This window comes from Erythranthe guttata, chromosome 6 (assembly GCF_056151865.1).
Source record: "Erythranthe guttata isolate IM_541 chromosome 6, IM_541, whole genome shotgun sequence".
Taxonomy (NCBI): Eukaryota; Viridiplantae; Streptophyta; class Magnoliopsida; order Lamiales; family Phrymaceae; genus Erythranthe; species Erythranthe guttata.
In genome coordinates this window covers 8,567,148-8,585,663 of record NC_142538.1, presented here as the reverse complement: position 1 = coordinate 8,585,663, position 18,516 = coordinate 8,567,148, and the positions used below count along the sequence as shown (strand labels likewise).

The following is an 18,516-nucleotide window of genomic DNA, read 5'->3' as shown; positions in this document are numbered from 1 at the left end:
ATATGCTTTTTAATTGCTTATGTTACATTTTATAATAAATAATAATTTGACATTAGAGATTACACAGGGGTGGTATTTGCAATGAGCTCTTTTTTTTATGGTTATTAAAACTTGAATTGTTTTATATTTTGTATTTTTGATATATGTATATTTGATTAAAACTATTTGTAGAATACATTTTTTTTATAATATTATACATACATACATACATACATACAGTGCGAGGCCAGAAAATTTGATGGGGCTTAAACGCGTTGAGTGAAAATTTGCTACCAAAGAAATTTAAGATGAAAATTTGAAATATTTTTTCCCCCACTTTCAGAAGATAATTCCAAAGCGAATCGTGAAGGCTAAATTGCTATGAAAATTTAAGAAACATGAATATCAAATCCATTACCAAATTTACACAATCGACTTCTAATTGATATCCAATTTGAAAATTAAGATGAGAGAGAAGTTGTCAAATGCTAAACGATTGCCGTGGGTGCCAATTTAACCGCTATCAGTGCAACTGTGGGAGATAACAAAGTTTTTTTTTTTCAAGGAACATAACGAAGTTGAGAAATAGAAGATGAGGGCAAGTTAGACGTGATGGGGATTTGAATAAGTGGGCTTAAATAATATATTTGGTATATATATATATATATATATATATATATATATATATATATATATATATATATATATATATATATATATATATATATATATATATATATATATATATATATATATATATATATATATATATATATATATTTATATATATATATATATATATATATATATATATATATATATATATATATATATATATATATATATATATGTGTGTGTGTGTGTGTGTGTGTGTGTGTGTTTAATTATTTAAGTTTTGTTTTAAATAAGAAAAAAAATATATAATAAAATGCTAAAATATAAATAATATGATTGGTGAAGATAGTAAAAATTGAGTTGCTATAACATTGTTGATGAGATATAATAGATATAGCATTCATGATTTTAACTCTCCACTTTAGAGATGTCCTTAGGAGGGGAAGTGCGAAAATGTAAAATTTCTAGGGGGAATAACATGTTGTCCTTATATATATATATATATATATATATATATATATATATATATATATATATATTTGCTCCCTTGAAAATTTAGAAATTCGCACTTTCCACCTATAAATTAATAAAAGAGACATCCCATTGCAAAAATATTTATGTTGCACTTTGCCCCAAAGTCTAACTTTTAGCGTATTTATTTACCGAAATTGACCAAACTCCATCCACTCAGAGGGGATTGCCACCATTTCAGGGTATATATGTAATTTGTCATACCCAACTAAACTCCCATTCATATAACTAGGCTCGTAAAAAGCTCGAACTCGGACTCGAGGTTTTCGAGCTCGAGCTCGAGCTCGCGAGCTCGAGCTTTCTGACGAGCCGAGCTCGAGCCCGATTTTAGTTGTTCATCAGCTCGCGAGCCGGCTCGCGAGCCGGATTTAATAATATTTTTTTATTTTTTTTATTTTTTTTATTTTTTATATGTTACTTTTATTTGAAAATGTATAATAATATAAAATATTATAGAAATAAATACAAATATTAAAAAAATATATAATCACAATTTTGTGTTTATTTTGTAATTTTTTAAAATATTTTTTAATAATAAAATAATAATAAAATAATATTTAAAAAAAGAAAAAAAAAAAAAAAAGGGATTGGGCTCGAGCTCGAGCTCGACAAAATTAACACGAGCTCGAGCTCGAGCCAGAAAAAGAAGAACTCGACGAGCTCGAGCTCGAGCTCGAGCTCGACAAAATAAACTCGAGCTCGAGCTCGAGCCAGCCAAAAGAGGCGAGCTCGGCTCGAGCTCGGCTCGTTCACACCCCTACATATAACCCATGAATTTTACACATGAGGATTGAAAAAATTAGGGTTTTTCTCTCCCAAAATTTCAAAAAAAAAAAAAAAAAATCGAATTGAAGCAACACATTACTTGTGTCCAATTTTGTGTTCTAGTGATGCTAGAATTAGATCACCTGAAGTAGTAGAGCTGGAAGAACATAGGGGATCACTGGCTCACGAGCTTGATGACCTTGAGATACCTGCGACCAGAGAACACGTAAACTAAGTCGGGGGTTGTCTGACGGAAACCCCTCTGACGCTCATGTCAGGTGTGCGGATAGCAAAATCGTAGAGAATACGAGCAGTTGTATGGTTCGGATAATGAACGTACCTTAAGGAATGACTTAAAACATTTATTTATACCTCACTGATCGGGCTGAAGTTTAATTAGTTGAGATTGTCGGGCCCAAACCTTATTTGAAGGTGATTGGGCCTCGGTGGTAGTTATCTTCAATATTGGGCTCGTTGCCAGTAGGTAAAGAAATTGTACGCCCACTGGATTGGCCCAATAATCATAACATGTTCATTCTCTCATGATTTATGAACCCTTGTGACGGGCCATCGGGATAGCTTTTTAATCGAAGAAACAATGAAAGATTCTCATAATTCCCGAAGTAAAATCCCTAATTTTGTGTTTTGAAATAATTTGGTGAAATGAGAGTGTAGTGTTTGACAGTTGTTGTGAAAATAAAATAATATTAGAGTTTGGATTTGGTGGGAAGACTAAAATGAAGGCAATACCAGAGCGGATGGAGTTTCGTCAATTCTAGCACAAACATACGCCGGAAGTTTGACTTTGGGGCAAAGTGAAACATAAAGATATAATGCAAGAGGAAAAGTCTCCTTTTTTTAATTTGTACGGGGAATGATCGAATTTTTGAAATTATTAGGGGGCGAAGTGCAATTTGTCCATATATAGGGTTAGTGGCAAAGAGGGCCATAACAAGGACACTTAATTAAAAAAGGGACATCCAACTTTTTTGTCTTTCAAATAATTTCAGCTCGTTCAAACTTATTTGCAAATAAGGTAAACCTTTTTATAGGGTCTATTAGATATAACCCCCTTAGACATTCAAATAATAGGGGTAGACCCAAACTTAAATTTGCCATTTTGATAAAAACCCAAACTTTTCTAAATTACATAAGTACCCTCAATCAAATCCCACAAATCCCGTTACTTTACCTTTTGAAATAATATCAAATCCCTCCCTATTTTCCCGTTAAAACACTATCCCCACAAACCCACTACCAAAAATCTGCAAACCTCCCAAAACCAGAAATTTATACGGCGTGGATCGACGATTTTCTGCACTCCGACCAAGCCGCCGTAGGTACGTCGTCGCCACTCGCTGAATGCTATCATCAATCGATATGTTGATATGTTTTGGATAAATCGACCGCCGCCACCTCCGTCACTGTTGTCGCTGGTGGCCAACGACGATATCAACGATATTGGCCATAAGCAACACCTCCACCACCGCTTAGTCCTCCACCACCACCACATCCGACCACCTCCACCTCCAAGACCGCCAAAAACGACCAAGACCTCCGCCGCTCCCGCCTCCAAGGTCGTAACAATCAATTTAGGAGTGATATCGTCGTTGGCCGCCGTCGCCGCCGCCGTCACTGCTCCAATCTAGGGTTACTCAAATCTAGGATTACTCAAATCTAAGGTTTTGATAATTCTTCGGCCCATAGTTGATTAACGAGATGCATAGTCGAATTACATCTGTATTAATAGATTATTCCATATCATTTAATAGACTATCCCACTGATATAATTTGACTATGGATCTTGTTAATCGACTATGGGCCGAAGAATTATCAAAACCCTAGATTTGAGAAGTGACGGCGGCGGATTTGTGTTTTAAAATTAATAGACTATCTCATATCATTTAATAGACTATCCCATATATCTAATTCGACTATGGGTTTAGTTATTTGACTATTGGGCCGAAGAATCAACAAAATCCTAGATCTGATAAGTGATGGCGGCGGATTTGTGTTTTAATATTGTTAGACTACCCCATATCATGTAATAGACTATCTCATTGATCTAATTCGACTATGGATCTCGTTAATCGAATATGGATCCCGTATTATTCAACCACATAGTATATTAATAATTTCAATATAGTACATTAATCTGCTATGATAGTATATTACGGTTATAGTAGTGATATGAAATTGTGTTACAAACAATATACCACTGAAATGACAAGAACATTGAGAACAAAACCAACGTAAAGTAATTCCAACATAACCAATAAAATAGTACATTAATAATCTCATAATTTCAATCTAGGGTTTTGATAAAATACTTAAAACACATCATAACACAATCAAACCAATATGTCGAGTTAAAAAACTCTAGTACATTAATAATCTCATAATAGTATAATAAAATGATAATGGTAGTATCATACGGTATTCATAATAGTATACTACTGTATTACAACGGTTTAACACTTAACCGAAGTTACCGAGCCATTACATCGTAAACACGACATTAATTAAACATATCAAATCTTAGGGTGGTTTGGAAAATAACAACCATCGGAATCATTTGAATTCATTTAGTTTATGTCATCGTCGCTATCATCAGGAATGCAGTCGACTTCTTCTTCGAAAAACTGCACAAAGCCTGCATTCAATACCTCACTTCCAGTGGCATCAACGGCTCCAACTAGTTCACCCCCACCCCCTGTTCCATCATCATCAGAAATAACAACTTCAGCATCATATGAACCTAAAATCATGAAACCAACTGCAAATCATGAATACTAAAAATGATTAAATAGACTGCAAATACATTTGAATGACAATAAATTAACATCATCAAAAATAAACTTGAAAATGCATAATCCATACAATCAGTTGAAAAAGACTACGAAAATGTATTTCAATGTACTACCGAGCACACTAAAATCAACTGTTATAAACAAATAAACCAACTATCACTCTCGATTATTGCGTAAACCAACTACGACACTCATATAAAACAACTCTGGTCCGACTGCGTGAACCATCCTCTGCTAACTCTGTGAATCCTCTTCCAAACAAACATCATCAGCCAAAATAAGGATGTATATGTGACGACGTAATTTTTTTAAGAAACGATCTACTTTACTACCAATATAATCAACGTATCAACACAAATCTTAAAAACAAATACAGCGAAAAAATAGCGAAATAAAAACGAAAAAATACAGCGAAAAATAAAAACGAAAAAAAAACCGAAAAAAAACTAAAAAAAACACATTCATACCCGCTTAACGACGGACAACGATGAACGCTCAAATCCGAACCTATTTCCACGCCGGTGAAAAAACGATGGAAAACGATGAAATGCTGGATAAATTCTTCAAAACCGGTTCAAATCCGAACCCGATTGAAAACGATGAAAAACGATGAACGCTCAAATCCGACTCTATCTTCAAATTCGATGGAAAACGATGAAACGCTGGATAAATTCTTCAAAACCGGTTGTACAAGATTTGATAGAAACCGCCAATATACTCACGTAATTTTATTCCGTGATTTTAGGCAACGTATCAGCAATCTCATATCACGTAGTTAAGGAAGTAAATACCGTTAAAAAATAAAACAAAATATTAAAGGGAAATTACATAATATATTTTGCCAAGTTGGCAAATTTGGGTGTATCTCAAAAAGGGAAAAATTAATTGGATCTACCTCATTAGAAAATATGAACAAGGGGGTTATCCCAAATAAACCCTTTTATATATACCAAAATTACCCTCATTTCCTTGAAAACCAATTCAACTCCAATTTCATGATTTACACCCCAATTTAGCCAAATTTCACAAATTAACTAAGTTTGACCATTATTCCAATTTTGATCCAAATTTTGACCCGCCACCGCTGGAGACCGCCGGTCAGGCGGTCAGCCGCCGTTGACCGCCGGTCTTCAACGTTGAGTTTTTCTTTCTTTCTTTTTTCCAAATTTTTTTTTCTGAATTTTTTCTGGCAGGTAAACCGCCGGTCTACGGCGTTGACTTTTTTTTTGGAAGTTTTTTGAATTTTTTTTTTCTGAGTTGTCATTTTCCGGCAGGTCATACGCCGGGTCTCTGGCGTTGACTTTCTTTATTTTATTTTCTAAAAAAAATATTTTAATTAATAGTACTATCTTGGCTGCGAAACTGCTGTCTCCAACAGTTAAATCTCGGAGACAGTAATTTAACTGTCAATGACTCTTTTTTTTTTTTGAAATTTTGTTTTTTCTTAAAAAAAATATTTTTTAATTAATATCACTGTCTTAACTACTAAATTACTATCTCCAACAGTAATTCAACTGTCTGAGACAGTAATTTTACTATATTAATTAATTTTATCGTCTTGGCCTGCAATTTTGTTGTCTTCGACCGTAATATTACTGTATCCAACCTATTACTGTCTCATGCATTAATATTACAGTTTGGTACAATAATATTACCGTTCGGGAAAGTAATATTAATAATATTACTATCTCAAACAGTAATTTTACAGTCTCAGACAGTAATACTACTGTTTGGGACAATAATATTACTATTTTGGGACAGTAATATAAGTAATATTACTGTTTTGGTATTAAATATTACTATTTTAGACAATAATTTTGTTGTTAATACAATAATTTAGAGAGAAACAAAATAAAATAAAAACAAAAAGTGAACGTCAGATACACTAATTTTACTATCTAAGACAGTTAAATGACTGTTTCCGACAGTTAAATTACTGTTGAAGACAGTAATTTAGCAGCCAAGAAAGTAATACTAATTAAAATAATTTTTGTATGATTTTTTTTTAAAAAGAAATAAAATAAAAAAATCAACGGCGGTTGATCGTCCGGAAAAAAATTCAGAAAAAAAAAAGTTTTCAAAAATAATAATAATAATTCCGGAGAACCGCCCGGTCAACGCCGAAATTTAACCGGAAAAAAATTAAAAAAAAATTATTTGAAAAAAAAAATTATTTTTTCAAAAAATTATGAAAATAGGGGTTAATGTGATATATTTGTTTAAATCTGGGGTCAATGTGTAATATTGAAGAAGTAAGAGCATTATGGATGGAATTGATAAAAATTATATTATGGAGGGTATTTTAGACAAAAAACACGGGGACGAATGTATTTGGAAGATTATTTTTTGTCTGGACCAATGTGGATTTAACTCCCTTGTCATGTCCCTCTTTGCCATTTGCCCTATATATAGGGTAAAACTCACTTCGCCCCCTTAAAAAACTCATAATTCGCACTTTCCCCCCTAAGAAACCGAAAAAGAGACTTACCCCCTTCAAAATTCTGTCCCAGTAGCACTTTACCCCAACATTAGAATTATGGTGTATATTTTTACCGCAAATCAAATTTCTCCATCCACTTAGGGGTATATGCGTCAAATCATCTTTTCCATCCATTTGAAATTTTTGAAGGGTGCAAAATGTATTTTTCCCTGAAAGTTTTTATTTGTTTGTTTAGTTTTTTTCATTTACAAATTATAGTTTTTAATGCAATATATTCAACTTTGCGTAATTCAAAAAATATTTTCATATTTGTTATTCATGTTACATATATTTTCATTATTATTTAATAAAGTTTTAATAATATTGCAACTTAAAGAAACAAATGGAAAAATATAAATTTAATATAACTTGGAGAAATTTAAAATCAAGTGAAAATTTTAAAAGAAAAACATATATACCCTAAAATGACGTATATATCCCTTAAGTGAACGGAGACATTTGAAATTCGGTGAAAAATACATCGGAATTCGAATTTTGGGGCAAAGTGCAACTGGGGCACAATTTGGAAGGGGGAAAGTGTCTTTTTTGATTTCTTGTGGGGGAAAGTCCGAATTATGAGTTTTTTTAGGGGGCAAAGTGCATTTTGCCCCCTATATAATATATACACAAAAACTCAATTTCTTCGGTAATGAGCCCACGAATATAAAGTTAAGGCCCAAAGAAAGAACAAGTATGTTCTGGAAGATGTTCGAAATTTCAGGAATGTGCAAGAATCATCTGATCACCCATATAAATACGCTTGCTCCTTCAACCAAATCTCATCGAAAATTACAAACTGAGTTATCTGCAAAACTATCAAATTCTTCATAAACCACCAAATCATCCATCCAGTATTATTTCCTGCAGAGATGTCTCTGATTCCAAGCTTCTTTGGCAACGGCCGCCGGAGCAACGTCTTCGATCCGTTTTCATTGGATATTTGGGACCCATTTCAGGGCTTCCCATTTTCCTCAGCCGTCGCCAATCTCCCTTCCTCCGCCAGAGAAACCACCGCCGTGGCCAATGCTAGGATCGACTGGAAAGAGACGCCGGAGGCACACTTGTTTGAAGTGGATGTTCCTGGATTGAAGAAAGAGGAAGTGAAGGTTGAGGTTGAAGACGGGAATATTCTTCAGATCAGCGGAGAGAGAAGCAAGGAGAAAGAGGAGAAGAACGACAAGTGGCACCGCATCGAGAGGAGCTCCGGCAAGTTCATCCGCCGATTCAGGCTGCCGGAGAATGCTAAATTGGAGGAGGTGAAAGCGGCTATGGAGAATGGGGTGCTGACTGTCACTGTGCCCAAGGAGGAGGTGAAGAAGCCTTTGGTCAAGGCCATTGACATCTCTGGTTAACTTTGATTTTTGGATTGATTGGTCGTAAATGAATAATCAATGGCAATGGCGTATATTTGGGGTGTACTCCATCCGTTCCTTATTAAGTGTCGTTTTTAGTTTTGCACAAGGATTAAGAAGCTCAATAAATGTGTCTTCATTTTAGGTAAAATATATTAGAAAGACTAAAATAACCTTGATTATTTAATGATGTGATAAGAGAGAGTTAATATTTATAGTTGAATTAATAAGGTTAAAACAGGAAAAAATGCATTTAATGCGGTATTGGAAATCTAAAGTGACAGATAATATGGAGCAAAAATATTTTTAAAAAAAGATAGTTATTGTGGAACCGAGGGAGTATTTCTTTTGGGTTTTGTGACAATAGAAATTCCGGAATAAAGCCGAACTGATAAATAATACATGTTGCTTTTCACATTAATTCATTTAATCATTTCTAGATTCTAAACTCTTATATCAGTATCACTACAACAATTTGGGGTTACGACCCTTTGTTTACCCGACAGTTTTAGAACCGTTGTATAAACACGTATTTATGACGGTCACTTGCAAATTTTATTAAAGTTTGTCTATATTTTGTGGAAATTTAGATAAACCAGCAAATGTTTGGAATTTGCAATATATATTTGGCATCTTAAGATGTAAATACTTATTTAGTATTGGCCAGTTAGTTTTCGTTGTCTTCGATTTTTTATATTCAACAATTGATGGCAACAAGATTCAGGGAATTGGATTACAATTGGCAGAAAAAGAAGAGTTCTAAAAAATGTACAAGTATTCCCTACAGTTATTTAAGGGTCGGAAAAAAACATTCCCGACGGGTTTTTTACTCATGAAACTTTATACGACGCCTTTTTTCTCGACGGTCTCCTGACGGTCTAAAACGGTCGGGAAAACTACTCCCGACGGTTTTCTTACGTCGCTTAAAGCCATATATGTTGTAGGGGTATTTTCTTTAGATCTAAAACAATGGGAACTTATTATGGCTATTTTACGGGCAAATTACCACTATTTCTTTGAGGTTAAATTAAATTATGAAAAAAATGACTCTTGTTTGGATAATTACAACTATCTCTTAGTTACGTATTGTGTTACGAAAAACTCCCTTCAATAGGTAAATTCGATAATGTTAGGCTGAACATGTAAAACAATACATAGTTCAGAAGAGTGATTGTAATTATCCAAACATAAATTTTTTTTCTTAATTTGGTCTTACGTGGTTGACCATTAACAAAAGATGAAATGAGATTAACCAAACCATCAAGTGCCACACATGAAGAACAACCCGAGTTCACACAAACATCAATCTTCTCCTTAAGACACACATCTCTCCATCCAACACTTCTCCAATTTAATCCCGGTTTTCCAAGCACCATCCACATACCTCGAACTGACCATTTGATTTCCTAAAAAAGGCGAACAAATCATCGGTACTCCTTCGCAAATACTCTCTAGCGTCGAATTCCATCCACTGTGCATCCAAAATCCACAAACGGCAAAATTAGACAGAACCTTTTGCTATGGGGACCACTTCACAATACAATTCTTCTCCGTAACCGAATCCGGAACAGGAGGTCCGTCCCCATTGCGTTCCGGCGAACCATGGTCCCAATAATTCATGTTTAATTTTGTCATTGTTAAGTAGAAAGATTCATGATTATGTATTTAAAGCTTGCTTGTAATTAAATTAAATTATTATTTTTTAACATGTGGATAAAATGTAAGGCAAAATCCATTTTCCACCCCTTGTACTCTGAGTCGAGATCACTTTACCGCATTAATTTTACTTCCGATTGCATCGATTGAGATCTACAGCTACCACAACTGTACGTATGGGATTTTCCATGGAATCTCGAGAGTTCGAACAAAAGACACCTCTGTAAGAACAAACGCTTTTGGGTCGTCTGTAATGGCTGATTCCATGCCCGGGGAATATTGTATGCTCTGTTCGGGGTGGTTGTCAAATTCCCCTACTTGATAAGATAAAAAAAAAAAACGCAAGTTAATAAAGATTGATTTGAACGTACTGTTGAGTTCATATGGAATTAGTATTTTCAACTCAAACCACACAATACTTTTGCTTCTTAAAATGGTTCATTGATTTTATACTCTAACTCTGTGCTTCTATACATTTTTCTTCTCTTGATAAACTATCATATTTGTCTACAAAATGAGAACAAACAAGAACTAATTTTTACAAAATTGTGATCCTCCTAAACATGTATATCGATCATGTTTTGCTCAAACGAGAGGTTAAATCAATAAATAGATCTTCACTGCAAGGAATTGTGATACCACCCATTGGATGATGGAATCCGAATTCTTCTTCTGCCTGAAATAGCAAATCTTGAAACAAAGGATGGTTTAAGTATGATAATGGAATTACAAATCGTTTTTTCTCGCCCTCTCCAACATAAACAGCCAAATGCCATTTTGGAACTTCAGCTGTACTTCTGTCGTTGGATAACGATCGTCTCAAAATTTGGCGGATTGCCATCTTCGTTTGTGTGAAGTGAATTCCGCTTTGGTCAAGTAAAAACAAAGAGGTATTTGAAATGAGTGAAAGCTGAGAAAGATAAGAGTATTTTGATCAGGAGTTGTTGTTTGTAACCAAGAAATGGTGTTGCATATATAGGATAGAAAGAAATGATGAATTCTTATATTGACATAACATGGTCAATATAGGAATAATAGAATAGGAGAAAGAGAGAAATAATAATACGTAATAGAATAGAAACCCCATTGTGTTATGGGTTGATTACATGGAATATATATAGAGAAATATTGCAAGGTAATAGAGTTTGACTAGGTAACTAAATCCTAACTAATCTAGGTAACCGAATCATACTAGAATCCTAATATTAGGAGATTTCTATAATATAATATTCTCTAATACGCCCCCGCAGTCGAAACGTGACGAACGTAAAGACTGGACATTCACTTGCTAGCACGCTCCCGTAGTCGGAACGAATAAACTTCAAACGTGAAGACTGGAAACTTCAAACGTGAAGACTGGACAGAAACCGCGAAACACATCGCTAGAGAGAATTCCTCTGTTGAAATATCTGCCAAATTTAAAAAAAAAATAATAATAGTAATAATAAAGAAAAATAAGATTTTTTTTTTCTTTTTTTTTTTTTTTTTTTTTTGTGTGTATGAATCGAGAGAGAGAGAGGGAGAAGATATGAGAGGGGTCGCCGGCCATGGAGAAGAAGAGAGGCAGCGGCTACGTTTTAGGCCATGGAGAAGAAGAAGAAGAAGAAGAAAAAGATAGAGAAGATACACCAACCACCGAGAGAGGGAGAAAATTCGGTTTGGTGGTCGCCGGCCATGTAGAAGAAGAGAAGCGGCGGCTAGGTTTTAGGCCATGGAGAAGAAGAAGAAGAAGAAGAAGAAGAAGAAGAAGAAGAAGAAGAAGAAGAAGAAGAAGAAGAAGAAGAAGAAGAAGAAGAAGAAGAAGAAGAAGAAGAAGAAGAAGAAGAAGAAGAAGAAAGAGAAGATGCACCACCGGGGGAGGGAGAAAAAATTCGGGTGGTGTTCATAGAAGATAGAAAAGAAAAATATTAAGAGTACCACCACCGGGGGAGGGAGAAAAACGGGTGGTCACCGCCATAGAGAAGAAAGACGGCTAGGTTAAAAAACCTGGTGCTCTGATACCATATTGAATGACCATCTCAACCAAAAGCTTAAGCTGTTAGTGAAATGTATCATTTAATATTAATATCTCCAATACGCCCCCTCAAGTGCAGGCGAATTACATTTGAAGCCTTGCACTTGAAATATTTGAATTGGGTGGCGGTGGGATTCGAACTCAGGACCTTTCATTTGGCCTGGCTCTGATACCATGTAACCCCAGTCTTCACAATGGGGGTTTCTATTCTACGTATTATTATTTCTCTTCTTCTTCTATTCTATTCTTCCTATATGGTATCAGAGCTCCAGGTTTAGGTTTTTTAACCTAGCCGCCTTTCTTCTCCATGGCGGTGAAAACCTAGCCGCCTTTCTTCTCCATGGCGGTGACCACCCAATTTTCTCCCTCCCCCGGTGGTGGTACTCTAATATTTTTCTTTATTTTTTTTTCTTTTCTATCTATCTTTTTATGAACACCACCCGAATTTTCTCCCTCCCCCGGTGGTGCTTCTCTATCTTTTTCTATCTTATTCTTCTTCTTTTTCTATCTTCTTCTTCTTCTTCTTCTTCTCCATGGCCTAAAACCTAGCCGCCGCTTCTCTTCTTCTCAATGGTCGGCGACCACCAAACCGAATTTTCTCCCTCTCTCGGTGGTGTATCTTCTCTATCTTTTTCTTCTTCTTCTTCTCTAGCCGCTGCCTCTCTTCTTCTCCATGGCCGGCGACCCCTCTCTCATCTCTTCTCTCTATCTCGATTAAAAAAAAAAAAAAAAAAAAAAAAAAAAGAAGTTCTTATTTTTCTCTCACCCGTTATTATTATTATTATTATTATTATTATTTTTAAATTTGGCAGATATTTCAACAGAGGAATTCTCTAGCGATGTGTTTCGCGGTTTCTCTCCAGTCTTCACGTTTGAAGTTTCCAGTCTTCACGTTTGAAGTTTATTCGTTTTGAAGTTTATTCGTTTCGACTGCGGGAGCGTGCTAGCAAGTGAATGTCCAGTCTTCACGTTCGTCACGTTTCGACTGCGGGGGCGTGTTTAGAGAATATTGAGAATATTATATTATAGAACTCTTGTAATATTAGGATTCTAGTATGATTCGGTTACCTAGATTAGTTAGGATTTAGTTACCCAGTCAAACTCTATTACCTTGCAATATTTCTCTATATATATTCCATGTAATCAACCCATAACACAATGGGGGTTTCTTTTACGTAATATTATTTTTCTCTTTCTCCTATTCTATTCTTCCTATATGGGGGAGGGAGAAAATTGGGTGGTCACCGCCATGGAGAAGAAAGGCGGCTAGGTTATCACCGCCATGGAGAAGGAAGGCGGCTAGGTTAAAAAAACCTAAACCTGGTGCTCTGATACCATATAGGAATAATAGAATAGGAGAAAGAGAGAAATAATAATACGTAATAGAATAGAAACCCCCATTGTGTTATGGGTTGATTACATGGAATATATATAGAGAAATATTGCAAGGTAATAGAGTTTGACTAGGTAACTAAATCCTAACTAATCTAGGTAACCGAATCATACTAGAATCCTAATATTAGGAGATTTCTATAATATAATATTCTCTAATAGTCAACGTAAATGTGGTTGCTCTATGACAATCGAAAAGAAATAAGCATATGAAGTCACATGGATTTGTCTTTAAAAAATGAAATGAATTCAAGCCTACAAGAATTTATGTGATAGAAGATGTTGTATCCTACCAACTCTGGCAACACGGCCCCTTGAACCATCATCTCTATTTTTTCGATATATCTACTAATTAGGCCATTCAATGCAGCGGGACAATGTGACGTTTTCTTGCTGGTGGTGTTAGGAATGATATAAGGTCCCTCACAGTTGACAACCAATTCATTATGTTGCTCTAATTTATGGACAAAAGCATGTGATTCTTCATGTGCTTTTGTCTCTCTAACTTCTCCAGCCACCACTTATCCTTTGGCATTTTCATCACCACTCAATCCAGCTAATTTGGGTATAGGATTTACAACTTCATCTATATATATGTTTATACGACACATCTAAATTCACAACCAGCTTTCAACTTCTCATAGCTAGTTCACTTGCTTCATAAAACTCTCATACATTCCTTAATTTTCTTTCATCTTCGGCTTCATAAAGATTTAGTTTAACAAAGAATCGATGGCTATTCACAAAATACTAAGGCGGTCTTTATCGGCTGAAAAATGATCAACTGAAGTTCCAAAGGGACATTTGGCTGTTTACATCGGAGAAAGTGAAAAGAAGAGATTTGTAATACCATTATCATATTTGAATCATCCTTCATTTCAAGAATTACTATGTCAAGCTGAAGAAGAATTCGGATTCCACCATCCAATGGGCGGACTTACTATTCCTTGCAGTGAGGATTTATTCGTTGATCTAACATCTCGCTTGAGCAGAGCGTAATATATGTCCATGGTCTTAGAACATATAACTTTTGTTAGCTAGATTCTTTACATATTTTGTAAAGACAGAAGATACTTGTCGGATACAAATTGTATTCCAGCACAAATTAATCGTAATACCTATGGAAGATTTTAATGTATATTAGTTTTGAGCCACTTTGATACATGAATATATTGCCTATTATTTTTACCCACAACCAAGAAAAGAAAACTTGTTATATGCTACTAAACTGTACTTGTCAGGATATATAAAAGGCAACCCCCAACATTTGAATTTGCAGAAGAGTATTTAAGTGCCAATACTTTTATTTTGGCTCGGAAAATGAATTCCATAGGAAAACAACCAAATAATAGTTTATAGCCAGAGAATAAATGAAATGGCAGTAATATGTTCGAGTTCACTCAGCAAGTACTGAGAGCATATTGAACTATTTTTTCGCCTTTTGCTAAAGAATACCGTGTTTCCGCTGCAATTCAAGCAGCATACGCCTCTTTTTAGCATAGCCGAAAACAGCTTGATTATGAAAACAGTTTAGTCCTTGATCAAATACTATCGTTTGTTATATTGATGAGACAAGTACAACATATGTTCCTTTTGGCGTAATTTTGTGTGAGCTGAGCATGTTGGCATAGATATTGCAATCATAGTCCTTAAATGTATATAATATATGTAAGTCCTCACTAATAGAACTGATCAAAAAACCAAACTAAACAGAAATATTTAAACTATTGAGTCCATAAATAATTTGTAGCAACAAATCAAAACCAGATGATTTTTCATCTTAAAATGGATCAGCAATATTCATACTCTAATTTTGTCCAAGGAAACATATTTTTACAAGACAAGAAAATTAAAAAAATAAAAAAAAAATAAAAAAGAAATGAAAAGTCTATGTTATGTTAGACTAACTAATCTACCGATCAAGTGTGTTTTTCTTCTACATCATAGTACATATATACATCAAGCTCTACTCAAGTGAGAGGTGAGATGAATGAATGACTCTTCACTGCAAGGAATAGTAAGTCCACCCATTGAATGATGGAATCTGGATTCTTCTTCAGCCTGAAATAGCAATTCTTGAAAAGAAGGATGGTTCAAATATGATGACGCAATAACAAGACGCAGTTCTTCTCATTCTGCCCAACATAAACTGCTAAATGACCCTTTGGAACTTCATTTGATCTCCTTTCACATGATAAAGACCGTCTAAGCATTTCTCGAATCGCCATTATACTATTCAAACTATTTGTTTCGCTGAGGCGAAACAGAAAACCAAAATTATCGAAACTTTTGAGAAACTAGACAGGTGCACGTGCGTTGCACGTGTCTTATTAAAACAAACCAACAAATCTTCCCACATCTTTATGTCCCTATAAATCGAACCCATCAAATAGAAACACCAAAATAAATTTGGACTAATTAATAAAAACTTGAGTTTGGAGGTGATTTTATATATTTATGTAGCTATTTTTTAAGAAAGATAAATCAAATTTACATATGTCCTAATTGTAAAAATTGAGATTTGGCGATAAAGTAAATTGCCATTTCTATAGAGAGACAATTTGGAGTTGAGCGTAAGCAACTTCTCCAGAACATGGCTAGTACTTAAATAACTAGCATTTAAATTTAATTTTATCCATGATGAATTTAACTTACTAAATAGTACTTAATTAAATAATTAATACTCCAAGAATATGCTGAGCAGGATTGTGCCATCGTTGCATGTGTCAACAGATACAGATTTGCTGTTAAGATCTCAAGGAAGATCAACCGCGTTTCTGAAAGCAGTTCGAGGTACGCGGTGTGGAGTTGCTGTTGGAAGAGACACGAAATTCAAGTTGTGTACAAGAACGGCATAATGAATTAAAGAGGGGGTCTTAATTGTTTTAATAAGTCATATTAATGTACACTGTAAATTTGAACTAGTGAAACCGTGTTTGGAGGTCCACGTGGATGTAGGACACAACTGTGTCTGAACCACATTAATTCTTGTGTCCTTTTATCTGCTTTCAGTAGAATATAACTGTGTTAACACAAAAATTGTATCCTTTTATCTGCTTTCAGTAGAATATAACTGTGTTAACACAAGAATTATAGTTCATAGTTGTAACTAAATACTGTTTCGACAACTCAAGCTGTTACAACTTAGGATTAACTGAATTTATAGGCATATAAATCTACAATATTGTTTAAAAAAATATTCTTCTATTTTTTTCAAAAGAATTTACTCTTCTATTCTTTCTTATAAATTTATTTTAAAAATACATATGAATTTTTTTTTTTTTAATTCTAACATTTGCTTTGCAGAAAAGTCTTTTATCTAGACATTAATTTTTTTCCAACTTCTATTTATAAGGTTTTTGTTAAATAATTTATTTATATTATTTCATTAAGCTTAAGATGGGGGAAAAAATTGCGGGCGTTGCCCCCGAATACGCCGGACCGGCCCTGATCATCGGTGGTGTAGTTTGGTTGTTGGTTGTGGGGTGAGGGTGCTGCTGCGGAAGAAGACCAATGTATGATGTATCACACTTTCTTCCTTTTTTTCTTTTTTTTCTTTTTTTCCTTTTTTAATTATTATTTATTTTTAGTTGATTTTTTTATTTTTCATTTTATTTTTTAAAAATTGAAATACTATTTAAAATTGTTAAAGAATAATAAAATATTTTCACCATGAAATAAAAACTAACATAATACTTATAAAATTAGGCAAAATTGATTTCGTTGTATGCACAACTAAAAACAATATTTCTTCAATTACAGTACATGTGTAATTCTCTCTCTCTCTCTCTCTCTCTCTCTCTCTCTCTCTCTCTCTCTCTCTCTCTCTCTCTAATAATTACTAAATAATATTTATAAATATAAAAACATCTAAAAAATTGGTATAGTCAAATTCATTATAGTGTTTTGGGTTAAAAAATACAAAATTAAGAAATAAATAACATTTGTGAATAAAATATAATGTATAAATTGCTAAAAACCCTCCTAGAGTATTTTTGTCATTTCACCCTTTTAATAGATTTTTTTTGAATTTCATTAGGATTTGGATGAAATTGTAAGAATAATGTGAAATTGGAGCTTAATAAACTATATATGTAAAAAGCGGGGTTGAAGTGTATTGTCACGTGCTCCACAGGTGTTTTTTCCATCCAAAGTAACTCTAAAATTAAACGGTGGACTGAAAGTAAAGAAAAAAATAGTTTATTTGAGGACTAAAATTGTGGCAAAAAGAATATAAGCACTAAAATGAATTTTGGTGTACAATATAGGGACCAAAAATGTAATTATTCCGACATTGATGAAAATCTTGATATTTTTACAAAACTTGTTAAGGATATCAAATTGACTTGAGATAAAAGCATTGATGAGTATACTCCTATTTTTCAACAAAATCTTTTAAGTTTGGATATGGGGCAAAGTGCAACATAATATATTTTGTAGGGGGGGCCGTCTCTTTTTTTAATTTGTAGTGGTGAAAGTGAATTTTTTTAAAAGTTTTAGGGTGCGAAGTGAATTTGTCCATATATATATATATATATGGCTTAATCCCGTTTTGCATCCTTAAAATATACCATTTTGACACTTTGCACTCTTGAAAAATAATAATAGCACTTTGCACCCTCAAAACACAATAAATTATCCATAATGCACCCTGAATTGAATAATAAAGTAAAATTCATTTTTCATTGGTGTTTTTTTTGGGTGCAAAACATAAAATAAATTGTTATATTCTTGAACTTCCAACCTAATTTCGAGTGGACAAAGTGCGAAAAAATAAAATTACACCAGATTATTTAAAAAAAAAACTATATTTTCTTAACAAAAAAAAAAAACTTTTATCACTAAATATTCGATTGATGGATCTTTTATGGTGACTGGTTGAAAATAGGAGGTGAAAATATTTGGAAGAAAATATGGTTTTCA

General features: G+C 33.9%; 2 protein-coding genes, 1 non-coding gene and 1 pseudogene across 3 annotated transcripts; 3 read left to right on the top strand and 1 right to left on the bottom strand.

Moving 5' to 3' along the window:
* The first annotated feature begins 7,827 nt into the window (after nt 1–7,827).
* Nucleotides 7,828–8,948, top strand: LOC105960445 (17.3 kDa class I heat shock protein). Its single transcript, XM_012984618.2, has 2 exons — nt 7,828–8,592; nt 8,868–8,948. The coding sequence occupies exon 1, from the start codon at nt 8,049–8,051 to the stop codon at nt 8,529–8,531; it is 483 nt and encodes a 160-aa protein (XP_012840072.1). The 5' UTR covers nt 7,828–8,048; the 3' UTR covers nt 8,532–8,592; nt 8,868–8,948.
* Nucleotides 8,949–10,582: 1,634 nt separating this feature from the next.
* Nucleotides 10,583–11,110, bottom strand: LOC148770087 (auxin-responsive protein SAUR21-like). The gene has a single exon (XM_088819817.1). It carries the CDS (start codon nt 11,026–11,028, stop codon nt 10,762–10,764), a length of 267 nt encoding a protein of 88 aa, XP_088675943.1. The 5' UTR covers nt 11,029–11,110; the 3' UTR covers nt 10,583–10,761.
* A 3,083-nt stretch (nt 11,111–14,193) lies between these two features.
* On the top strand, nt 14,194–14,802 carry LOC148770086 (auxin-responsive protein SAUR20-like; annotated as a pseudogene).
* Nucleotides 14,803–14,992: 190 nt separating this feature from the next.
* LOC148770085 (U5 spliceosomal RNA) lies at nt 14,993–15,109 on the top strand. Its single transcript, XR_016031940.1, has one exon. It is a non-coding gene; the product is annotated as a U5 spliceosomal RNA (small nuclear RNA).
* The last annotated feature ends 3,407 nt before the right edge of the window (nt 15,110–18,516 follow it).

Bases quoted from the DNA above. Each gene is read 5' to 3' on its own strand.
- LOC148770087 (XM_088819817.1), bottom strand. From the start codon at position 11,028: ATGGCAATCCGCCAAATTTTGAGACGATCGTTATCCAACGACAGAAGT.
- LOC105960445 (XM_012984618.2), top strand. From the start codon at position 8,049: ATGTCTCTGATTCCAAGCTTCTTTGGCAACGGCCGCCGGAGCAACGTC.